This window comes from Typopeltis vanoorti, chromosome 6 (assembly GCF_054136105.1).
Source record: "Typopeltis vanoorti isolate ZY-2024b chromosome 6, IOZ_Tvanoo_1.0, whole genome shotgun sequence".
NCBI classification, from domain to species: Eukaryota; Metazoa; Arthropoda; class Arachnida; order Uropygi; family Thelyphonidae; genus Typopeltis; species Typopeltis vanoorti.
The window spans coordinates 80,543,466-80,570,917 of NC_143554.1; the positions used below are offsets into that span (position 1 = coordinate 80,543,466).

General features: G+C 35.9%; 1 protein-coding gene across 2 annotated transcripts in view; it reads left to right on the plus strand.

Annotated features, from left to right (window-relative positions):
- The first annotated feature begins 383 nt into the window (after positions 1 to 383).
- The window catches only part of LOC150105627 (sodium-coupled monocarboxylate transporter 1-like), a 91,993-nt gene continuing 64,924 nt past the window's right edge, over positions 384 to 27,452 (plus strand). Inside the window, exon 1 of one of the 2 annotated variants that reach the window (XM_090394950.1) lies at positions 384 to 1,079. In XM_090394950.1, the coding sequence (XP_090251076.1) occupies positions 732 to 1,079 (348 nt within the window). In that variant the 5' untranslated portion in view covers positions 384 to 731. Of the gene's footprint in view, positions 1,080 to 9,535; positions 10,143 to 27,452 lie in introns of those variants that run through there. The other variant, XM_090394951.1, reaches the window with a different exon arrangement.

Sequence of the window (27,452 nt, forward strand, 5' to 3'; positions counted from 1 at the left end):
TTTAGATGCTTTAGCACATTTTGCGAATAAAAAACGCTGTTAAAGACGAGCATTAACAGAAAAACAGGATTTGAAAGCGCTTGTTTGCCTTCACGCTAGGCTAAACGATTCATGCATTCATGTATGTGTTTCTATAAGGAATATTAACCCGCGAAACGAAGGAATGTTTCCTCAATTAGCCTTCCAGCTGTGTTAACAGTGCTACGAGCTGCTACTAAAACCCGTAACTATCGTAGATAGTTGATGTCATGGACGTTAATAGAGGATACGATATGAATATCGTAATAGTGCTTATCATATTGTGATAAACGGTTTTGTGTAATTGTGATATGCAGCGAACGAATTAGGTTTTCTGTCTCTCACAACAGAACTGGCATTTAAAGTAGTGACTTCGTGAAGAAACTGACCGCTGTTCGGTAGGAAGTATATGTGCTGTGGGTTTTAATTAAAACCGGAATCCCATATTCTCTTATTTCGTTGAGAGAAAGCCTCCATTATTACTAATCAAGTTATAATCATACGAGCAGACGATAAAAAAAAACCAAACGAAAGTTGATAACTACAAATTAGCCTAATTGAATATTGTCAAACGAATTTATCCTAATTGGACATTGCCAAACGAGAAAGAGCTTCCCAAAGAAAGTTGATAATTACAAATTAGCCTAATTGGACATTGCCAAACGATTTTTTGTCGTTTTTTAGTGAAAACAGCCAAACGAAATATTTTAAATATGAGCAGTGAAATTAAATCTGTTTTTTCAGTGGCTGATTATGTTGTGTTTGCTCTTGTACTACTCATTTCAGGAGGAATCGGAGTATTTTATGGCATTAAGGACAGAAAATCATCAAATAGTCAAAATTTCCTAATGGGAGGAAGATCTCTGAGTGTTTTTCCAGTGTCTATGTCTGTCTTAGCGAGTTTTATGTCGGCTATTACCCTTTTGGGAACTCCTTCTGAAGTGTTCCAATTTGGTGGTTCGTATGTGATCATTCTATTTTCGTTTTTGATGGTAATTCCCGCTACGGCATATCTCTACGTTCCTATTTACCATCGGTTGAACATTACAAGTGCGTATGAGGTAAGTGTTTTTTAATACCTAAATAACAATAAATGTTTATTTAAATTATAATGGAGAATAAATACAAGAAGTGTTTCTAGGATTATTTCAAATTTTGAACGCCCAATAAAAGCAACCTTACAGGCTGTGCTTTGACGTATATGACACGTTAGAACAAATGATATAATAATATATTATTAATAAGTAATATCAATATTCCTTCATTTTAATAAATCCATGGCAACGCAGAACATGTCGAAGGCCTGAACACATAAGTACTTACTTTTTATAAACATTAAAATCGACCGAACTCACGCTATTTCAGAGAATAATATATAGTGTTAGGGTTATGAACTGCGAAGTGGCGGCAGTATCTGCCTTACCTTTCAGCCCAGATAACGATTAAAATCACTAAGAGTGTTCAGCCAAGTATTCTGTGACTAGCCAACAATGGAGGCTAGCTGCTTACTAGTCTTCAAAAGTAAGTTAGAACTCGTGGTCCTTACCAGTATTTTAAGGGAAAAAAAACACGTTAGCTGATCTATTAAATTAAATTATTTATTTATATTTATTCCTCAAAAAATATCATTAGTGTCCACATACCAGTTATAGTGAGGCTAGTGCATTATATGTTACCTGGATGCGTTATTTTGGTCGGTTTGTCTGTTTTATAGAATAAAAAACATTCTATAATTCAATTTATAAAAAACGTTCTCAGAAAGAATGAATCTGTCATTCCCGTGCATTAAACTATCTAACTCAACTTCAGCTGAAAATCTTTAATAAAGGTTCGTTGCATCTTAGACGGGAGTCGAACCTAGGCAAATTCCACAATTGGTTTTCTGTGTTGAACGGCGAGGCAAATATAGTGATGGCTTTGTGTGTGTTCAACTTTTGGAGCAACACCAAAGAATCACATATCAATTGAAAAACTTCACCATTTTCCGATGTATTCAGTCATAATTATCACAATTTGTAGCTTTATGAACTCGAGTTTAATTTCTAAAGCGAAAGCAGCCTTCAGGTGTGAAAAATTTTCCATTGAATTTACTTTAAATTGAAATTTAATTGAAAGGATATGTTTAAAATAAAAAGCTGTTTTTTTAACTATACATTTTATATATTGTCGATACAAAATAGACTTTTCATCATGTCCACAGTTATTATAATTATTTTTAGTTTTCTTCGCAAGATGGCGCAACGAGTTGCCCTCTAAATGCTGTGTCAAATGAGACAAAAACATTCGTAACGCCTTTAGCACATAACACAAAAATAAAATAAGTAACAGAGAGAGAGAGAGAGAGAGAGAGAGAGAGAGAGAGAGAGAGAGAGAAAGAAAGCATTTCGAGGAAAATGATTTTATAACGCCCTCTTCTTTTCAGTATATTTGACTAGCAACAAGGTTGCCACACATCTCATAAAATGCACTGGTAATAACAGTCACTCTTGGATATTCAGGGAAAGTTTCAAACCTAATTTTCTTCAATAGACGAATTAAAAAATAATAATTAAATAGCATTTAGTAGATCTTTTTACATGATTTGAAACCTTTTTTTCAATTTCATTAATTGTACAATGAAACTTCAAAACTCAAAATGTTCAATTCATTTGAAAACACTAACCTTCAACTCACGCAGAATGCAGCGCCCTCTTTACTTAAATAGCAAAACCAGGATAAAATAGTAATAATTGTTTTTTACAACAATATTATTAGGTATGGCGTCGTCTACATATTTAATTTCGTAATATTAGGTTATTTTTAACGAAACTTTTTTTATTTTATATATTATATAAAATCGCGACATGCGCAGTATAGGATTATGCTTAAAACTTTATTTTTAAATTAAATTTATTTTTAAATAATATTGCTTCATTAATGTTAAATGGCGATTTGGATTGTCATTTAACTGATTGATAACAATCATCTGTGCAACATAAGAAATTAAGGCAATGCCATAAACAAAGGAGATCAAGGCAAATGTATTTCTGAATCATAATGTGGTGCTTCTGTACCACCAGTGGCGACTCGTGGCTTGAAATCGTGGGGGTGCTGCAACTTTCGAAACATACATAGACACTGTAAGTACAGTGTGTGTATACGTGTTTGGGTAAAATATCAAAATTATGGTAAAAATTAAAAAAAAATAAATAAATAAAAATGAAAAAATATTATTTATTATCGATAAAATTATACGGTTTGGTATAATTCAAAATTACTTAAAACTAAAATATATTCTTCTTGTTTTGATGAAAACATATTTCATGAAAAAATATCGTTTATTATCGATAAAATTATACAGTTTAGTATAATTCAAAATTACTTAAAAATAAAATCCATTCCATTTTTGGACATTACAATTAAAGGATTTAATTGTAATGTCCAAATATTTAACTGAGTAAAAACGACAAGCACTACGAACACTCTACTACTGGCGCAAACTGCATGCATATAAACAACAGTGGAACTGCGCGACGGACAGTGCCTCATTACGCTAATACCTCGCATCTCGCTATGGCGTGCATATGTTTGCGCGCGTAGCAATATGACACTGTGGTAAGCACAGTGCTGCTAGCGTCCTTCTCCCTCACAAGTGCTACAAGATGGATTTTTATTATTTTTTATACAAAATAAGAGAATTGGATAGGATTGTTGATGATAAAATTAAATATTACAAGCAAATATAAATAAATTAATAAATATATTTATATATCGAGAAAAATTGGGGGTGCTGCAGTTCCACAGTGCCTATGCACGACCGTCCCGTGTACCACACTAAGTTATTTAAAGCTAGTCATTCGTCACACAATTCCCTCCATTGCTACATCCTGCCGCTTTCGGGCTAACAACACTTGAACGTTCATTTTCTCTGTTATCGGAGAGAAGCATGCATGAATATATTTGGCTAATCTTTTTGATAAAATAATCTTCACCAAAGTCGACTTATGGTATCTATGTCAAAATAAAAAATATCTTCACAGGAGAATGCATGTGACGTAAATTTTTGAAACCCCTTGGTACGTCAAACTAGTATAGTTATCACAGAACAAAACAAAACAAAACAGGTATAGAAATAATCGGAGATAATGCCAATGCACATGCATTTCTCAATAACATTCCTATATGGAAACGTCATTCATTATCAAAGCAACTGAACCAAGGGTCGGTCTCGCTTATGCGTAGTTTACAAATTGTGTTTGATATCATTTTCATTTTCTTTTTATGGTATTAGATTCAATGGGTTTAACAAGTATAGGAAAAGACGAAATGTCCAGCACGGTCAACTATATTGGCGTTATAGAACATTAATTAACGTTGCGATAGGGTTAATTCTATTTACAACGCGTGCTACTGTGTGTAGGTAAACTCCATACATTTTGCGGCTGGTTTTCCTAATTCATCTTCAGTTAAAGACCCTTAGAAACGTATTTTCTGTACTAAATGGTATTCGTACCGAAATATCTCTCTCTCTCTCTCTCTCTCTTCAGCCATAGGGCATCGTAGATTCAGAGTGACGTATGGATGCTCTTTTTTAATATTATTAAGATATATTACATTCCCCTGAATAGTTTTGCCACAAACAATGATCTCATCAAAATAAAAAAGTGAATATCACTATTGTTGTTGTTGTACGGGCACCTCCATGGGGTCCAAAGACTCATCGCAGGAGACCCAAACTATCCACACGATCTATCGTACCTCTCCTTGAACCCATTAACAGAAAAAAAAAAACACTCTTGACTGACTCTGGCCACCCATTCCACCCATTCACAACTCTCCAAGCGAAAATTCTAGTCCTAACACCCCCCCCCACTAAACACACCGTTATTCAACTTCCATGGATAACCTCTTGTTCTAACCCCTCTAGACAAGTGTTGAAAACTTTCCCCTTCACCAATCCTATAAAAATCCTTAAATGTTTCTATTCCCTCTTTTTTGCCTATCAAAGAACTTCTATGGTCCACACACCTCCAATCTATCCTCATAGGAAACATTCCAAAGACCATTCACCATCTTGGTCACTCACCTCTGAATCTTCTCACTGCTTCCACATCCCTCAAGAAACCCAGAGGACCAGACTTGAGCACAGTAATGCAGATGTGGACGTATCAAGACCTTATAAAGACAAATAGCAAATTGCTTATCTCTCCTTGTTAGTGTGTTCTTTAATAACCAAGTAATTTTATGGGCTATCATAGCAAACTTAGCAATATGTTCTAAAATGTAACTCTATTTGTGGTAGAGTTAAATTTTACAGTTAAAGTTAACAGATTACAAACTGTGGTAGTAAACAGTTTGTAATCTGTTTATCCTAAAATGCATAACTTTACATTTCTCGGCATTAAACTGACACCCATTAACTTTTGTCCACACTGACAATCTATTTAAATCGTCCTGCAAGTTCTCCACATCCCCTTGACTGACTATTACTCTACCTAATTTCACATCATTAGCAAACAACTGAATATTTCCTTTCAGGTTATTTCCTATATCATTTATGTACAAATTAAACAGCAATGGTCCCAGCATTAAACCTAGTGGCACAGCACTAGTCACCTGTTTTTGCCTCGATTCTGTTCCTCTGTATATCACTTTTTGATACCTGTCCAGCAGCCATCCTCTTATCCACATAACTAGTGTCACATCCATCTTCATTTGTTTCAATTTGCGTAACAGAGTTTCATATGGTATTCAGTCATATGCTTTTGCAAAGTCCACCAGAATCATCGCGTAGTCATTTTGTTTATCTATCAAAGCTGTCGCTCTATTATAAAAAAAGTTCGTAAAGTAGTAAAGCATGACCAACCCTGCACAAAGCCATGTTGCCGTTCATAGAGTAACATATTCTTATTGACACATTCTTTAATTCTCTTTTTGACTAATTTTTCCATCACTTTTACCACCGCGCCTTAGATAGTGATTGGTCTATAATTTGCTACTGGAGTCTTAGAACCTCTATTATGCAAAGGGATTGTTTTGCCCTCTTTCCACTCACTTGAAACTCTCTCAGAGCTAAGATTTGAATCAAAGAGCCTAGTCAAAAGGCATTGCCAGTTCCCTTGCACATTCTCGCAAAATCCGGACTGATAATCCCACAGCTGTATTTACATTGAGATTCTGCAATACCCTAAGAACCTCCAGTTCATCACCTCTGTTTCCACATCAGTGTCTGTCACGGGGGTTAAAGCAGTAATCTCACTAGGATGTACCCTTGCCAAGTGGTCACTCACCGCTTCTGTCTCCTCGTCACCATCGTCACTCATTAAGGTTATTCTTCCATAGTCATTCTTCGTCTTACTTGCCACATAATGAAAGAACTCTGGGATTTCCTTTAGCCGGCTCGGTTAGTTTTTTCTCGTAATCTGATTTTGCCTTCCTTACCATGCTGGTCGTCCTTCTTGCCTGATGCTAGAAGGGTGATCTTGTACTTTTCATGAGTTTGGTGGTTACCTTTCTCCTTATATACCCTCCACAGCATTTTCTTTTTTTTTACTGGAACTCCAGTGTAACAGCAAGCAACCGTATATTTTGTCTTATTGGTCTTGATCACACACACACACACACACACACACACACACACACACACACACACACACACACACACACACACACACACACACACACACACACACACACACACACACACACACACACACACACACACACACACACACACACACACACACACACACACGCACACGCACACAGAATGTGCCTTCTCGCGCGATCTGAAATTATTTTTCCGTCATTTTTAGAGGAGATTCCAAACTTTAAATTTAAAATCACTTAAATTCCTTCAAGGCGGAAAGAAGTTATTTATTACCTTGCGACATTTTCCATGGTTTTGTCACATATTTTCTCGATAACGTATGTGGAGTTAACCTCAACTAAGGAATTAAAGACTTTTGTTACAGCGATCGTAAATACCGAATCTCATGAACTAAATTTCATACAGTTGGAAAAGCTAACATTTTTACCACCATTTTGCATTTTTTTGAATTTCAGATGGTCATCTTATTCAACTAAGTTAACTAAATTAAGGTTACAGAAATCAAGAAGACTTGGCAAAAAATAAATAAAAATAGAAATAGAAAGGACCAAGAAAAATCCAGAATCATAAAGTTCTGATTACAATTATATACCCGTGTCAACTATCTCCAAACCAATTAATAACTCGAGCTAAGTTTTGAAGGAAAAAAAACACAGAGCCAAGATTAGTCATAAATTATCGGAAAACTATATTGGTGCACATAATAAATTGCATAAAGCTATTTTTCGCATAGTAGATCTTCCCTCTCCTGTCAAAGTGATCTACATAATACATTCATGAGCCAAAACATTATAACTACCTACCTAGTAACGTGTTGAGCCTCCTTTAGCCGGATAATCGCTTGCATCCGTCTTGTTATTGACTCCTCTAGACCACAGAAAGTGTCATGAGGTATTCTGGATCAACTAGACAGAAAACGTCCCGGATCGGCGACCGAGCGAAGCACCAGCTGATTCTGTATTTCACATAATCCCACACATCTTTGATGGAATTCAAATCAGGAAAATTAGGTAGCCAGAAGAGTACACGGAATGCTTTTGAACCGTACTTTTTGCACAATGTGTGCCTTTTGACAGGCGCGTTGTCCTGCTGGAGGAGGACAGAGCCATTGGATCACACTGTCAACATGTAAGACAATACCAGGTCCAAAACAATCCCCAGGTAAGAATCAGTGGCCACGTTCTGTTCACTGGGAATGAGAGGACCGTGATATGTAAATGAGAACAATCCCCCATAAAAGGATACCACACAACTGGTCTGTTTTCAGCCAATTGTACAGTCTCTGGATGGCCGGAAACATACTGGACAGTCATAATGTTTCGGTTCATGAGTGTATAATTAGCTTATAGCATACTGTCACAAAAGCTGATTTTTAAAAAATAAATCTTATGCTAGTAGAACGATGTATCTATGAAATAATTCACTAGACTGCCAGTTTATTAGCATTCACTTGCTGGCGAAATTTAGAACTCATAATAATAATAATAATAATAATAATAATAATAATAATAATAATAATAATAATAATAATAATAATAATAATAATAATTAAATTTTTTAAAAAAGAAATCATGTTTTGGAATCTCTTTTCTGGAACCTGTCCTAAGAAAAAGAAGCGGTGGCAATAGTCAATAAAGATAAGCTGCCGCAATTTATGTACCAAGATATCACGATTGTTATCAGCATGTCATGTTAAAAGCAGAGCAAATAAAAAAATAAATAAATAAGTTGAATTTCTTTTTGCATGCTCTTTATTGGCCTCTGATGGAATCTAGCATACGATTTAATAATATTTAGCTTCTATGAGTAATTCTCCTCACGAGAGAATATATATATATATGAAGGATATATGAAGGATAGGTTATTATTTCATTTACGGTTAAAATATTTCAGAAAATTATCCCTTTTGGAACTTCAAACGTGGAAAGAAATTCATTATACACAAATACCACTACCTTTGACTTAGTAAAAGATAGTAAATGATATATACACAAATATACCACTACCCTTGACTTCGTAAAAGATAAAAGATAAAAGATATCAATATCACTTTTCCAGATCTTTGATATAATACAATATTGAAATAATTTATTGGTGCCTGTAAATTAATAAAACTATTTTAAAGACTTGAAGCGATTTTTAAATTATTTGAAATTAATAAGTAAATATTATTTATATTCGATCATATTTTATATATCTTTTTTAATTTTTTGAAAAATATTTTAAGGCCATTCCACATCTCGTATTTCTTCTAATTAGACACGCCACTTTTCATCGAAAAGTAAAAACTGATGTAATATGACATTGAGATAACCTCTAATAGTTGGCTATGCATGCAAAGTTTCATAATTATCTAATTCAAAAACATTATCAAATATAACAAATTTGTTATATATTAGTTATCTGACATATAGTATTGAGTACTTAAGTATTAAGTTTGCTAAATAAAAATTACCTAAATACGTTCATTGCATTACATTGTAATTTCAAATGACGAAATAATAAACGAATAGAATGATCCGTGATTTTAAAAGAAAAACCGGATTTGAAACCACTTGTTAACCTTCACATTAGTTTAAGTTCATGCTTGTATGCGATTACTGTTTCTCGTAAGGAATTTTAAATCATGAAAAGAATAATATTTCCTTAATTATTATTCTTCAAACATGACTAGCAATGCACACAAACTTCTAAAATCCACAGCTACTGAGGATATCACGTGTCAGTGACGTCATAACGGAGAATTATGACACAATTTCCCAAAACCGCATATCAACTTAGCAATAAATATCTTACAAACAAGCGTATCTACTGTCTATCTCGGACAACAAATAAATAATGAACTGTTTTTTTTCGCAAGTCCGAACATTCATCTAGTAGTCGAAGTTCACTTTTGAAATAACTGGAATCAGAAGTACTGCAGTACAAGCGGAAACGCTTCACTGTGAAGTACATGTAGTTTAGTTTTAATTTATGGATTGGAGAGTAATTCGGAAGCACTCTCGAAATTATATTTCCTTATTTTCATCGAAAGAGCTCCGTTTGCTACTATTGGAATTACAATCGTATGAGCAGACGATAAAAAAATCAAATGAAATTTGAAAACTAATTTAGCCTAATTGGATATTGCCAAACGATTTTTTTTTGTCGTATTTTAGTGAAAATAGCCAAACAAAATATTACCAGTATGGGCAGTGAAATTAAATCTGTTTTCTCAGTGGCTGATTATGTCGTCTTTGCTCTTATGTTAGCCATTTCAGGAGGAATCGGAATATTTTATGGTATTAAGGATAGGAAATCATCGAACAGTCAAAATTTTCTAATGGGAGGAAGATCAATGAGTGTTTTCCCGGTTTCTATGTCTGTGTTAGCGAGTTTTATGTCAGCCATTACCCTTTTGGGAACTCCTTCTGAAGTGTTCCAATTCGGTACATCGTATGTGGTGATTCTTTTTTCGTTCCTGACGGTAATTCCAGCTACGGCTTATCTCTACGTGCCTGTTTTCCATCAACTGAACATCACAAGTGCATACCAGGTAAGAAAACGTAAACTATAGATTTATATATCGTACGTTGCGAAGCTTTGTTTTCGGTTAAATGTTTCTATAAATTCTGTTTTGAAAGTTTAATAAATAATTGTTCATTTTAAGAAAAGGAAAGTGTCTATTTTATTTTTCCTGCATTGAAATTATGTTTTTAATGAAATTAAAAAAAAAAAAAAAACTGTCAACACGTCTGAAAGAAATTAAAGCCAAGTATATTTCATTTCGTTGGTGTTGTGCTCGCCATTTATAAACTGATTTTAAAGCATTTCCTGATTTAAGACAAATATAATCTGCAAATATAGCTGGCTTCCATTTCGTCTTCGAAAACCCTTTAAAATGTTTCTTTTTTTTATAACTCTTTTATACCTATAGTATGGACGATGAGCACAGAAGAATAAACATTATCATTATGGCAGTGTTACTTTTGCATGTATCAAAGAGAACATTCCATTTATTAGAGTTACGTGCTGTGCCAAGGGACAATATGGATTCCCCAATATCATCGAAAAATGCCAATATTCTCCTCTTCCTCCTCATCTTCATCTGAAATTTCTGCTTTTTGAAACTATTGATACTGGAATGACCTGCAGACATCCTCGAGTTTATGTTACAAGGTCATGAAGAGCTCATCTAACTACACAGCATTTTTTATGGGTTCCATAGTTCTTCCAATGATCGAGAGGGCGAAGAGTGTCGAATTTCTGTTTAGGTTTATAGTTTCTGTTTATTTAAACAGCTTCCGTGATCGTTCTTCAATATATTCAGTCAACTAATATGAACGTTTAGCCGTAAACAGAACAGTTTTAGAATGTTGAAATTGCAAACATGCGACTGAGTGAATTGTATCGAGATCATATAAAACAATCCATTTATGTATATTTAAATATCAAATAATCTATTTGTTTCTAGATCAGATGAATTAGATTAGATCCTATCAACTTCGCACACCGAAATCATCGCTAATAATAATTCTTCAAAAGATAGACGATTCAGTTTCATTATTTTTCATGAATATAGAAATACTCAGTAAACAGACTCATCGAACTCGCATCTTCCGAAGTACGAAATTCAAATAATGCTTTGGGTTGTAATACTCCGACTACTCATCACAGTAATACTGTCATAAAAAAAAGTATTTTTGTCCCAGGTGTCATTCATTACCAAGAAATTAGATCTAAATCATCTTTGGTTTAAGTTATGCACCATGAACACTATCTTTTCGAATCCTTTACCACTAAAAATGATCAGACTGAAGGGAAAATTGAGATGTCTCCCAACAGATTTTGGTAAGAATCCTAATTTATATTAAAATCCGTCAAGCTGAGCGAAGTTTCATATACGACACTAAAATGCGAATCTCCATAATGAAAATGCAAGTTCTTACTTATACATTACATATTGTGATAGACGTTAACATCGCTTTGGAATTTAAGGATAATTTTCTTCCGTCTATTTTTATTTATTCCATAAAAGACTTCTAATATCTACCCTACATATGTCCATTTTACAAAGTCATTTTAAGACGAAACTAGTTAACTATATCTTTAGAGATGATACATCTGACTATGAGGATGGGATGAAAGATTACTGGTTTAATAACTTGCTAAAATGTACGGTTTTAATCGGTTTGGGTATCCAGTATTGGTTTATTATTCTACCTACTCCAACTGTAGAAAAGAGACACATACACTATCTACAAATATTTATCCGGATACCCTCTGTTATTTGAAGTTATGGAACATTCCAAGTGTTTGTTAATAACATAAAAATCGGTGTACAGATAGTAGGAAGAAGAGTTTTCATTAGCAGTTGAATGCTGGTGGTATGACAACAAGAAGTAAACTCAGTGACTTCGAGAGAGGTGTGATCGTGGGCAGTCACCTTGGTGGTATGTCTATATGTGCCATTGCCGCTCAACTGGAGCTTCCCAAATCAACGTTTGGTAATGTGATCAACAAATGGAGACGTTCTGGTATCACTAGTGCAGGAAACCACCCAGGGAGGCCACCGAAAATGACTAACAGGGTGTCACCGAAAACCGGCTGCAATCGGTACAGACCATCCGTGGTGAGTTCCAGAGCGCCAGTAACACCATGGCGATGGAAGTTTATTTTGCACTTGGTTAGACGATAATAAATTTTGTTTAATCCTTTATCCAAGTGTGAGCAAAGTTTGCGCCTGAAAATATCATCAGGACTGAGGCAAGGTGGGGCCTCTGTTGGCAACTCGTAGCAAAGGTGGACCAAGCTCTCATCACTCCTTATCTCAGTATCTCCCCCCCCCCCATGCAAAGCACATCTCCTTGTGGACATGTATAATACTATGCATTAAGGGAAGGGCCACTACCCAGACCGGTTTCGACCTTTATTGAGGTCTCCCTCAGTGGGAGGCAGACCCAGAAATGGTGACACTAAGGAGGACCCTATAGTCCTTATAAGGACTGGCTTAAAGGGGCGAAGCAAGAATGCTTTTCATCTTCCCCGTTATCTGTAGAGGACAGTGTAGGGATAAGGTGTTGAGCTATTAAAGCTCTAATCATGGCAGGAGGGTAACAGCAATAGCCGAGCCTCAGTTAGAACTTCATTGGCTACAGCATTGCCATCCATTACCCTCCCAGGATGAGTTTTTCTTCTACCGAAAACTCATCCTCTTCCGGTAACACTAAGTCCTTATAAGGACTGGCTTAAAGGGGCGAAGCAAGAATGCTTTTCATCTTCCCCGTTATCTGTAGAGGACAGTGTATGGATAAGGTGTTATTGAGCTATTAAAGCTCTGATCATGGCAGGAGGGTAACAGCAATAGCCGCGCCTCAGTTAGAACTTCATTAGCTACAGCATTGCCATCCATTACCCTCCAAGGGCATTGGATTGAATGTATTGCCTCCAATACCTCAATCCGGTAACACTAAGGTACAAGCAATGGAGAGGTCATATTTACCTACATGAGTTGCCAATCGGTGTACCACCTTATTATTAAATTACTCTGGATTTGGAGAAATATGTTGGAAGTTTATTTTGCACTTGATTAGACTATAATAAATTTAGTTTAATCCTTTATCCAAGTGTGAGCAAACAAAGTTTGCGCCTTAAAATATCTTCAGGACTGAGGCAAGGTGGTGCCTCTGTTGGCAAAAGGTCGAAATCGGTCTGGGTAGTGGCCCTGCCCTTAACGCATAGCATTATACATGTCCGCAAGGAGATGTGCTTTACATGGTAGGAGATACTGAGACAAGGAGTGATGAGTCTTGGTCCACCTTTGCTACGATTTGCCAACAGAGGCGCCACCTTGCCTCAGTCGTGAAGTTATTTTCAGGCGCAAACTCTGTTTGCTCACACTTGGATAAAGGATTAAACTAAATTTATTATAAACACCATGGTGAGTACTAATACTGTACGAAAAGAAAGAACTCCATTTATTGGGGTTATACGGAAGAGGTCTGGCATGCAAGCCAAACATCACAATGAACAAGGGGACTCATCTGTCTTGGTGTAAATAGCTTGTGAAGTGGAGAAGTTCACACGCCCTTGACCAGTGGAAAACGGCACTCTTGAGCGATTAATCAAGGTTCGCCTGTTTCCTGTCTAATGGCAGGGTGTGAAGGCAGCCTAGTGAACGCTTGTTACAACAGTGTGTTGTACCCACAGTAAAGTTTGGTGGTGGAGGAGTAATGGTGTGGGGTGCATTCAGCTGGTTTGGAGTGGGACCACTGTGGTTCCATGAAGGCAGCTGAATACGTTGATATTCTGGATAATGGTGCTGCCTACACTGTGGAGGTTTTATGGAACAGACCCGTGTTACTATCAAGACGACAATACCCCATGCCACAAAGCTGCAACTGTTACGTATGAAGAGATAGGTGTTAAATGACTGCCCTGGCCTGTGCAGAGTCCTGACCTCAACCCAACAGAATACCAGTGGGACGATTTGAAGCGGAAATTGAGGTCCAGAGCAGCACGCCCTCGATCTGTCGCTGAACTCACTACTACTTTCATGGAGGAATGGGGACAAATTCTAATGATATCTGCTGCACATTAATGGAAAACTTCCCTCAAAGGGTGCGGGAGGTGATCAAAGCCAAAGGTGGACATCCCGATATTAGGGTCGCTTTCTGGTATCAATTGAAATTGCTAAAGTGTCCGGACAATTATTGGTAAATAGTGTAGTAGCAGTAAGCAAATAGGAAGAATAGTAAGATGAAATTATTCATATTAATAGAATACAAGATATAAGAAAACTGCTCTCAAGGATTAATATTAATTCAGATTAATAGAATACTGATCGTAAGGATTTATAACACTATCATACTTCTAGGGGTCAAGTTCTTAAAAGAACTGGGAGATGGACTGAGTCCTTGACTCTTTATCCCGTCATCTGAATGAAGAAAATCTCTGTGGATGGGGTGTTATTGAGCTAAAAGCTCTAGGTAACATGGCTGGGTAACGGCAATAGCCGAGCCTCAGTGAAAACTTCATTGGCTACAGCATTGCCATTCGTTACCCTGGAAGTTCTGAAAAGAACTCCTCTCCTCCGAAGGTCAAGTTAGTCCTTATAAGGACTGGCTTAAAGGGGCGAAGCAAGAATGCTTTTCATCTTCCCCGTTATCTGTAGAGGACAGTGTAGGGATAAGGTATTATTGAGCTATTAAAGCCCTGATCATGGCAGGAGGGTAACAGCAATAGCCGAACCTCAGTTAGAACTTCATTGGCTACAAGCATTGCCATCCATTACCCTCCAATGGTATTGGATTGAGTGAATGAATCACCGCATCTTACGGTCGATATTCCACGAGGTTGGTTGAGGTTCAACAAGGTCAAGTTATCGATTGAGCCAAAATATATATATTAATTAAGCAAATTTAAAATAGGTGTTTTGTATATTTACTATTTTTTTAAAAAAATATTAATTTTCAGTAAAGAAATCTATTTTATAATAATATATTTTTAGAACGATATATATTTTAATCAAGATATCTTATTAACTGAATTACAATGACTGAAATTATATTATAGACTAATTTATCTTTAGCATAAAAATGTGCGCAATCTCATTTCAATTGTAATAAACACTATATATATATACAGGGTGTTCGGGATAAATTTGACAGTTTCGTAAGGAAAAAGAAAATCTTCTTTGTATCTATTAAATTTAATGAATTGACAAAAAAACATTACAGGCAGAGTTAATTACAATACTATCAACAAGATTTACTCAAAATAACCACCATTAGCATCGATCACAGCTTCAATTCTGCTTCGGAACCTCGAACAAGCTGATGCTACAGTCTCCCTGGGAAGGGCCGCAAAAACTGTTTTAATTTTATCCATTAACTGGGCTTTTGTATTACTGGAAGTGCGATTGGTGTCTTTTTCAACTGCGCCCCATACAAAATAATCCATGGGGTTAAGGTCTGGGGAGTTTGGAGGCCAAACATTTGGACTGGTGAAGTCGTAGAAATTTTCAGACAACCATTTTTGACTTTTCCCAGAGGTGTGGCAAGGGGCCGAATCCTGCTGCCATACATACGGCCTACCATTGGCTACCCTTGTTATCCAGGGCTTGACTACAGTTAGCAACTCCACGAACAAAGCCCGAATTCCAATGCCAGGGTTCTTCAACACCTGTTCCTGCAGATTTGCGAGGAATTCTGCTGTACGAACGCAATCAGATCGTCTGCTAGGGATCTTTCTTCTTGCTACATCCTCGTAGTCACCATTGCAAGTCTCTAGTTCATGCCTGATTGTTTTTACTGTATTCAGGGAGCATTGGGCAGCAGTCGTAATATCCTTATTTTGATGGCGGGCACGAATCATCATGATACAAGTTATTCTCTTCCATGATTCAGGTGGGTTCCAGCTATCCATCCTTTCTGACATCTTGTATATGAATGAAGAAGGGTCCAAACTTTTAAATGAAGAGAAGTGTGTGTTAATACATGTAACTTACGGAAAAATATAATTAATTATAAATATGTCAAATTTATCCCGAACACCCTGTATATATATATATATATATATATATATATCGTTTTTAAGAATTAATTATAATTTACTTATTTTATTCGTTAAATTCATTTCCCATATTTCGTTTAAGGCGAATATTTAAGGTAATTTTTTTTTCTATTTTTCTTTTTTTTTATTTTTATTTATTTCGGTATTGTAGCCTGTTCGGTAACATTCTTTTCACGTGTTGAATCCATTTTCTTCTATAATTACCTATTGTTTGTAAAGTTCATTCATATATATTTGTCCATTCTATAGGTGTATCATTGGTTTTTATTGTTACAGCATTATATTCATATATATTATCAATTACTTTTATTATCAATTTTAACTATACTTCAAACAGTAAGATCAAAGGCTTTTCTTACTCTATGAATGGGATATTGGTATTAAGGTTGAATTCTCTCTGTTTTTCGATTAACTGTTTTATAAGACTGAATCAATACATGAGCGATCCTCTCTAAATTCGTTTTGCTCTTCTAATAAGTGTTTAACAAATCTTTCTAACAAATGTTCTTCTAATAAATCTTTTTATATGTGCTGTTTGTATGTTGTTCCATAATCCAATAGACTTACTCCTCTATAGAACATTTTGATTCTATAGAGGAGTGAAGATTTTGAAGATTTGCCTATTTTCAAAAATTATCCAAATTTTTGAAAATAGACAAAATAATGGATTTATTCCAGTTGTCTGGAGTTGAACCTAGTTGCATAATTTTATTAATAGATTTAACAGTCTCTAATGAAGTTATAAGCCAGCCACCATATTTAAATAGTTCCATATTTATTTTATCGTTTCCTGGTGCCTTTTTGTTTTTATTTTCGTTAATTTTCAGTTAATTTATTTAATGTTATGGATTCTAAGATTAATCATTGAATCTTTCTCTTTTTATTATTTTTTATATGTTCGATCCAGTTTCTGAAGCCTCTTTAAATGCGCTATTTTTTCTTTTATTCCTAGGTAGCCATTCTTCATTATCCCACATATATCTTTCTACTTCTTTTCAATATTTTCATTTACCTCTTGTCTCTATCTATAATAAATTCCTTTATAATTTTCTTCAGTTCAGTTTTTCTAATATTTTTCTTCTTGTAACAATTTTATTTTAAATACACTTTCTACAGTGCTTTTATTTGTTTTCATTTCCAACCATTTAGCAGTTGATGTGTTCCCAATAATGATCGGTATCTAAATATAAACTTCTGTAAACTGGATTAGTTTTTATTCGATTTTTATTTTACTTCCTATCATGTAATCAATTATAGATTTAGGGCATATGTATTGCTTTCCATTTAATGTGTATGTGTGTACTTCTTTAGGTCCAGAAAATGAATTTACTAGTTTCAAATTATTGAATGTCAATTAATCTTAGCCTGTTCTTAATTTTGATATAGTTTTTCCATTATTTCCCATATACAAGTCTTTCATTGGTTTGTTACCTATTGTTGTATTTAGATCACCTAATATAAGTAGGCTATCGTTTTGTTTTCGTCTGTGTCTCTATTGGACCAAATAGTCTTGTCTTCAAATCATTCGTTACGCACGATTTTCAAGAACAAACTTCTCTGCTGTTGAATCTCCAACAAGACCCATCTTTTTCTGGTGGAAAAACTAATGTGTTGGATATTCATAACTGTAATTTTTGAGGAAATTTCAATGTATAATGAATATTAATTACAATTATAATCGAAAAACTCTTCCATTTCTTCTGTTTTATATATTTTAGTAAGACTGTACTACATATAAATCACATTTTTCTATTTTACATTTTGGAATTTGCTCATATAAACCAAGTTGACTTTTTATGACCCTTTCAAAATCCCTAAATGGTTTTTGTAAGCATACAATACTTTAGTAATATCTTTGGCGAAAGAAGGATTTTTATTTTTTTTTATTTATGGAACGTTTTCAAGTTGCAGCGGGACTGTAATTCTCACAATGTGAGATGAAATTCATCTAAAGATAATCACAAACATTCAAATCCAAGGCTGGATTCGCAGCATTAACCACTCGACCAGTTGCAAGTTCTAAAACATCTTTACTAAACGTTGTCATATGAGATCACATAAAACAATCTCGTTACAGTAATTCTAAGCCTTTTCTACAAAACTACGAACATAACGAATGACGTTTGGAACAAGAAAGTGATGTATCAACATTAAAGGAGAAAGAAAACATTCCTATAAAATTACATAGCAACCTAAATTATCTTTCTAATTAAAAAAAAAAAAAATTTTAATTTCAGAATATCTTTACTTATGTTTTAAGCTACCAATAAAAATTATATTACATTTTTATATTAAATTTCAAATTTAAAAACAGAATGCAATGAGGAACATGAATTGGGACCGTGAGATGCGGTGATTGATTCATTCCATCCAATACCCTTGGAGGGTAATGGATAGCAATGCTGTAGCTAATGAAGCTCTAACTGAGGCTCAGCTATTGCTGTTACCCTCCTGCCATGATCAGAGCTTTAATAGCTCAATACCACCTTATTCCTACACTGTCCTCTACAGATAACGGGGAAGATGAAAAGCATTCTTGCTTCGCCCCTTTAAGCCAGTCCTTATAAGGACTATAAGAATGCAATGAGGAACATGAATTGGGACCGTGAGATGCGGTGATTGATTCATTCCATCCAATACCCTTGGAGGGTAATGGATAGCAATGCTGTAGCTAATGAAGCTCTAACTGAGGCTCAGCTATTGCTGTTACCCTCCTGCCATGATCAGAGCTTCAATAAAGCTCAATAACCTTATCCCTACACTGTCCGCTACAGATAACGGGGAATATGAAAAGCATTCTTGCTTCGCCCCTTTAAGCCAGTCCTTATAAGGACTATAAGAATGCAATGAAAGAGTTAATCGACCGTGAGATGCTGTGATTAATACCCTTGGAGGGTAATGAATGGCAATGCTGTAGCCAATGAAGTCCTGAAGTCCAGAATGCAATTTTCTTCCCGATCATATTGGTCCGGTGCCCAATATCAGTAAAAAGGAAGAGATTGACACAGCAATAAATAACTTAACCATACAAATTCAGAAAGCAATAGAATCAGTCAGACAATCCATTGTCTTCCACCCAACCAACCATATCCCTGAAGAAATCATGGCAATAAATATACTAATCAGAACACAAAATATAGCCATGAAGAGATGCTACAATACCAGAGCCCCACAAGATAAAAAAGTATTGAACAATCTAAACAAGCAGGTCCGAGAAGCTCTTCAAAAACACAGAAACCATCAATGGGAAACCAAATTGGCTAACATCAACACTGAAGATCATTCTATGTGGAAATTCATAAGAACAATCCGCACCAAAAAGCAACTCATACCCCCTATACAAACCAAGAAAGGGACAGTTCACAAAGATGAAGAGAAAGCCGAAGCACTAGTAGATAACCTAGAATCTCAGTGCAACCCATCTTATACAAATCTAAATATCAACCTTATGTACAAGATTCATCGTCATGTTAGGACAACCGTAAGACAGAACATTGTTAACTCCGAACATATCACTCCTACAAATCCAACAAAAATGATAAATATCATCTCCCATCTAAACAATAAAAAAAGCTCCAGGACCGGATGGCATAACTAACAGATTAGTAAAACTACTTCCAAGAAAGGCCATAGTCCATTACAACATTACAAATGCCATTTTCAGATTTCAGTATTTCCCTACTCCATGGAAAACAGCCACAATCATACCACTGAAGAAGCCAGGAAAAAAATGCTCACCTTCCCGAAAGCTACAGACCTATAAGCCTATTATCCAGCCTCGGAAAGGTGACAGAGAAAGTGATCCTCTCAAGATTCCAAGCAGAAACAGATAAGTTAGGAATTTTGCCTAATGAACAGTTCGGCTTCCGTAGGGCCCATAGTACAACTCAACAAGTGCACCGACTGGTAGAAATCATTACTAAATGTTTCAACTGGAAACTCAATACAGCTGCCATCTTCATCGACGCAGAGAAGGCGTTTGACAAAGTATGGCATCAAGGTCTTCTCTACAAACTAATAAAATTTAACTTTCCAGTCAAGTTAATAAAAATAATACATTCTTACCTGAAAGACAGATGCATGCAGGTCAGGGTAGGCGAAACGGTTGCGACCAGACGCAGGATCTCGGCAGGCGTACCTCAAGGATCTCTTCTGGCACCTCTCCTGTTTTCAATCTATGTAGCAGACATCCCTCTGAACCCCAAGAACAACATTCACTACATTATATGCAGATGACACTGCACTGATGGCAAGATCACTAAGCCCAAAACTGGCAACTAAAAGACTACAAACTAGCATACACACTTTAGAAAAGTGGATGGCAGACAGGATCCAAGTTAACCCCAGAAAAGCTCAGCTATATTGTTTACTAGAAAAAAAATCCATACCATGGAGGATATTTATTTATTCCGAGTAAAGATTCCATGGCAGACTGAAGTTAAATATCTTGGAGTGATTCTTGATAGTAAACTCCTATTCAGCAAACATATTAGTTACATTACCTGAAAGACATCCAAAGTCTTAGCACAGCTCTACCCTATGATCAACAGACAAAGTAAACTGGACACACAAACAAACATTAACAATTTACAAGATGGTAATTCGATCGGTTATCACTTACGCATCCCCAGCTTGGAGCCACACCGCAAATTCTAACATTCTAAAACTTCAGAGATTACAGAATAAGTGCCTGAGGATGATTCTGGATGCCCCCTGGTACATAAGAAACACCCAGATCCATAGAGAAGTTAATATCCCTTATATCTCTTCCTTTCTCATAAATCTAGCTGAGAAGTTCTTTACCAAGACAACTAACCATCCAAACCTGTTAATCAAGGAAGCCTCGGAATATAATGAAGAAGAAATTAACAAATTTGAAAGACCAAAATCTATTTTAAGTTCAGCTGAACACAGCTAATTTCACTGCCCTCAATGGGCGAGCATATAGCTCACAAACACTCCATTCAAAGTTCTTCCATTACAAGAAAAAAGGGAATATGAAAAGCAATTTTGCTTCACCCGTCTAGCCAGAAATGTTAATGTTAATGTTAAGAATGCAATTACAATGGTGGTGTTATGGTCGACCGTGAGAGATGCGGAGACTTTGATGCTTCATTGCCTACAGTATGGCCATTCATTACCATTTGGAGGGTAATGGATGGCAATACTGTAGGCAATGAAGTTCTATCTGAGGCTATTGCTGTTACCCTCCTGCATGATCAGAGCTTTAATAGCTCAATAACACCTTATCCCTACACGGTCCCCTACAGATAACGGGGAAGATGAAAAGCATTTTTGCTTCTCCCCTTTAAGCCAGTCCTTATAAGGAAGAATGCAATTACAGTATTCTGCATACTGTAGTTTTCCTATGGTGACCTGAGTTTCTTAGCTGATCTGAAACTGAAAAAAAAACAAAAAAAAAAACACCTAAACATCACGTGATCCTCTCACGATAATCTTTGCTAAGGACATAGCCAAAACCAGTCTAAATTACACGTTGCAATTATTAATGGGATATTCTGGCATTGTTTTCCATTGTAATGACGAATCATTCGTTCAATTAACAGCAGCACAATAGCGTTCTTATTGGTGAAGTCATTCAATTCACAATTCAAATTTAAAACTTCAGTTAGTATGGTTTCAGTTAGACACGCATTGCCTCTCAAATATAGTAAAGGACATTCATATACTGTGTAATTCAGCTATGTAATTATGTTTTAAAGGTGCAAATGTCACCTTTTGCTCCACCGTATTAATACAACTTTCTCAGTTTGTGCTCTAGTGTTCTGTAAAACAGTTTAGGGGGTTTTAGATTGTGCTGGTTATTAAACAACGCGGGTTGTACAGTATGAGACGTTCTATCATAACTGCACTACATGAGTTGTTATAGCATTTGGTTGGGCAGAGGGTTGTTATGAATCGTGTCACGCGATGTCTCTGTGGTTACGATAAACGTTATTGGAAAAAAATGGAATAATAGTGTATAATGTCTTAGATTCTTTACGCTTAGGATTTCGCATATAGTCATAACTAGTAGATTAGACCTCAAGCATTGCAAAATAAATTCCTCTGTATATTTGATGTCTTTTATCCTCTGGACAGCAATCGAGATTTTAAGGAAGTATACAAAGTTTGACACAGACCATCCATTAGATTGACTATGCTGCATCAAATAAGCATCCATCACTCCTCCACAATGTCTGGAGCTGTTAAACATAAGCTGCAGCTGATCCAGCATCTCTTTTCAGCCCAAAAGCGAATATGTATAACCTGATTATCCACTTACTCATTTTTACATCTGCTTGTCTTCTCTAGAAAAGTCTTTTTCACGATGTGTTCCTCAAGAACTACAAAATAAATATCAATAAATTCCTTTTTTTCTCAATCCCCACCTACACTCTACACACGGTACACGTTCTTTCAGCTATCATTTGTGGAACTGATATATAAAAACAGAATATTGATTCGCAAATTCCTGATATGATATATGAGTTTTTTTTTTTACGTTAGCATAATAGTCCTAATAAGGACTGGCTTAAAGGGGCGAAGCAAGAATTCTTTTCATCTTCTCCGTAGAGGACAGTGTAAGGATAAGGTGTTATTGAGCTATTAAGGCTCTAATCATGGCAGAAAGGTAACAGCAATAGTCGAGCCTCAGTTAGAACTTCATTGGCTACAGCATTGCCATCCATTACCCACCAAGGGTATTAATCACCGCATCTCACGGTCGATTCTCATTATTTCTTCCCAGTCCTAGCATAATAGCCTTTTGTCCTGAATTATTTTTTGCATCAAGGACTGAATGTGGTAGGTATTCTGTATGTTTAGTTCATTTAAGGTAGCAATCTATGTAAAGGTCAAGGCCAGGGAATTTAGCATATTATATTACATGCTTTACTGTTTATTACAAATCATTTTGGATAGAAGTAGGTAGTGATATCAATTACATATTATTCTTTGAAGAGGGCTGTGTTGATGTCTTGGATTGTTAGTAATCTTGTTTCATCTGCATGCTGATATTTGACTTTGTGTGGCCAAGTTGTAAATGTCATTTATCTGAATAGAGTTGAAGATAACATTGCGTCTTGAAGACTTCATGTTGCATTTGAATATTTCAGCTATGATTTTTGTTACTCGTATTCTCTCGGGAAGATAATTTCTAAACCTGATATGTGATGTAATGTATGTTTTATTCAAATTGAGTATAACTTGATTCATTATTTCATGGTCAAATGTTTCAAAGAGATTTAGCTAAGTCGATAAGTGTAAGGACAGCGATTATTTTTATCAGGTGCTATTTCATTGGGCATGTAGTATCTTCTAGTAGAATGGTTGTGCTCCTTAGTTTCCTGGAATTGGCACTGCTTTTGGATACTATTTAAGTAGTTCTGTGTTATTGTATATTACTTTTTTCAAGACGTTTATAGATGACTTCTGGTTACAGATCAGGCATGTAAATATGCCTGTTACAGATCTTTGTAAATATGATTTTATATATATCTATACCGGTTTGTGTGTGTGTGTATGAAGAACAAAGAGAGACATGATGTCTTTTAGCACAATATTTTTTAAACATCCTGGTTTATTACATGAGTTATTATTTTTACCTTTTTGAAATTCTGTTGCTTTTTGGGATACTTCTATGAAGAAGAATTCGCCGCTCACATATAAAGCTATCGAATCATCTATTTTAACCCTCGGGAGCTCGCAGCGGTAATTTTGCAGCGTAGGTCGCGGTATATCTGAGAGATACATTCATTACTAGTATGTGCTAAAATGCAAGAGAACGTAAAGAAAAAAAATTGCAAATATAATAATACATGATGGTACAAATTAAGTGGATATTGAATCCAACATTATTTCATATCCGAATATAGAAACTACAAGAGTTTCAGGCCGAATATATAGAAACTAAACGTTTAGGCGGATGCAAGCATAAGCAACCTTATGGGCAACTCGTAGTAAAGGTGGAGCAAGCTCCACATCACTTTCCTTAGTATTTTCCATAATGTAAAGCACATCTCCTCCTAGAGGACATGTATGATAAATAAGCCTTTGGCTCTCTATTTCAGTAATACATGATGGTTTATTTATTTTCAGTTACAATCTAGAAATTATTGAACAAAGAATAAAAAATAAAAAAAATAAACCATACTATACTGATATCAGAGGTCGCGTTATCTCTCAGATACAATTTACTGTCAAATATCACAAACCTTTACATAACATGTGTTAAACCAAACTGACAGCAAAAAACAGTGCGGAATATCACTCGTAACATATGAATGCACAGCTACTCATGACCTCCAAGCTATACATTGAATTGTGTAAGAATATTAATATTAAACATTTTGCATGTATCTGTCAGATCAGCTGCGAGCCCCCGAGGATTAAGTAGTGTGTTCCAATTTGTGTTTTTATAAATGTTATCGACGATGATTTTACTATAAGAATAGAGTTGGATTTGTCGGTGGTATTTTGCCGCATGTGGGCAAGAGAAAGAGGCAAAGAGAACAAAGCTGAGATTACACAATGGTCGAAGATCAGGGTGATTATTACTGATAACGTGTATCTGTTGACAGGAGCCTGCAATGTTGATGTGATCTATGCATGACTGTGTTAGCTAATCTCTAAGTATTTCTCCCCTTTTTGGCGGTATATCTCTCAGATATTATATTATATTATACTGATTTAATATATCAAAATATTTGTTACTAGTTGCTAATTACTTTCTACTGGTTCACTTTTGTAAACTTCTTCAGGTCTCCAGTGAGCAGGACGATTGTTTCACATAAGATGGAAACATCCATACTTACTGCAAGATTCAAACAAGCAGTAGTCTTTGGTGCTGTATTATAATAATTATTACGGAAAATTTATTTAAAGATGTATATATATACATCTGAAAAAAATATAGATTTAACGACTATAAAACCGAGATAACATATAAAGATTTTAATGATAAATACTACTAGTTTCGGCATATAGCAGCCTTCTTCAGGTATTTATAAAGGAAAGGAATACTAATAAACATTGAATTATCTAAACAAACTGGAAATTACAGGTAAAAATTGCCTCACATAATCGATACATAAAAACGTTGTATTTTTTCAAGTTTTTCTAACAGGCGTGCCATTGTTTATTGCAATTGTGCGTGCAGGTTCACGTGAACGCCAATATTGAATAACTGCAGCATGGCTATCTGGGATGTTATAACTTAAATTGTTGTTTAAGTGCACCGGGTTCAGTAGGATTTCCCTTGATTCTACTGAACCCGGTGCACTTAAACAACAATTTAAGTTATAACATCCCAGATAGCCATGCTGCAGTTATTCAATATTGGCGTTCACGTGAACCTGCACGCACAATTGCACTAAACAATGGCACGCCAGTTGGAACAACTTGAAAAAATACAACCTTTTTATGTATCGATTATGTGAGGCAATTTATACCTGTAATTTCCAGTTTGTTTATTTAAATAATTCAATGTTTATTAGTATTCCTTTCCTTTATAAATACCTGAAGAAGGCTGCTATATGCCGAAACTAGTAGTATTTATCATTAAAATCTTTATATGTTATCTCGGTTTTATAGTCATTAAATCTATATTTTTTTCAAATGTACAACAACCGAGTAAAAGCTGATCACCACATATATATATATATATATATATATTAGGATAACCAAGTAATTTTATAAACTTGGTTATTTTAACTCCTAATCCCAAGTATGCAAACAATTAAGTTTGCGCCTGAAACAAAATTCAAGTCTAAAGATGTTACAACACCAGGGCAACTCATTGTAAAGATGGGTAAAGCCCTAATCACTTTAGAGAGTAGTACCCATGTTTACAATGAGTTGCCCTGGTGTTGTAACATCTTTAGACTTGAACTTTGTTTCAGGCGCAAACTTAATTGTTTGCATACTTGGGATTAGGAGTAAAATAACCAAGTTTATAAAATTACTTGGTTATCCTACTATACAATATCCCCAAGTTAAAAAATTTATTACATCTATATATATTATACACACACACACATCTATATAAATATATATTTATGTATGAAACTATATATATAAAACTTTCTATTTATTTAATAAAACGTTTTATTCTTAAAGTTCTTAAAAGAACTGGGCGATGGACTGAGTCCTTGACTCTTTATTCCGTCATCTGAATGAAGTAAATCTGTGTGGATGGAGTGTTATTGAGCTAAAAAGCTTTGTCATGGCTGGGTAACGGCAATAGCAGGGCTTCAGTTAAAACTTCATTGGCTACAGCATTGCCATTTGTTACCCTGATTAGTAAGTAAAGGATAAAATCTCAAAAAATCGGACGATCTCTAGGCCACTCCATAGTGGGCGAAAGACCGTCCATGTCTCAGCGTTGGTTCCACTTAGTGACGGCCGCCCCGTCCTAGCACCCCGACGGGCTCCCCGTTTAAGCAGAACCGCTCAGCGTTGGTTCCACTCAGTGTGGGTCGCCCCGTCCTAGCACCCCGACGGGCTCCCCCACTCCTGAGCAGAACCGCTCAAATTCCGAGGAAAATAATTCACCGACAAGAACCCCTCAGCGGGCTGTGCCGGAGAACACCTCCCCGGAGACTCAAGGTGCTCCCTTAAGGCAAAAACCCCAAGGGAGCGAACTCAAAAACTCACACCCAGGATAACAGCAACAGCCGAACCTCAGTTTACTTCCTCGGTTCAGCATTGCTATTTGTTACCCTGGAAGTCCTAAAAAGGACTGATTAGTAAGTAAAGGGTAAAATCTCAAAAAATCGGACGATCCCTAGGCCACTCCATAGTGGGCGAAAGACCGTCCATGTCTCAGCGTTGGTTCCACTCATTGACGGCCGCCCCGTCCTAGCACCCCGACGGGCTCCCCGTTTAAGCGGAACCGCTCAGCGTTGATTCCACTCAGTGTCGGCCGCCCCATCCTAGCACCCCGATGGGCTCCCCGACTCCTGAGCAGAACCGCTCAAATTCCGAGGAAAATAATTCACCGACAAGAACCCCTCAGCGGGCCCTGCCGGAGAACACCTTCCCCGGAGACTCAAGGTGCTCCCTTAAGGCAAAAACCCCAAGGGAGCGAACTCAAAAACTCACACCCAGGATAACAGCAACAGCCGAACCTCAGTTTACTTCCTCGGTTCAGCATTGCTATTTGTTACCCTGGAAGTCCTAAAAAGGACTTAAATCATTTTTCCCGTCACGTACTATCCGGTTCAAAACGTTCTATTTAATAAAAGCTATAACTTTATAAAAGAATATGTAGAATATTTAAAGGTGTAAATTT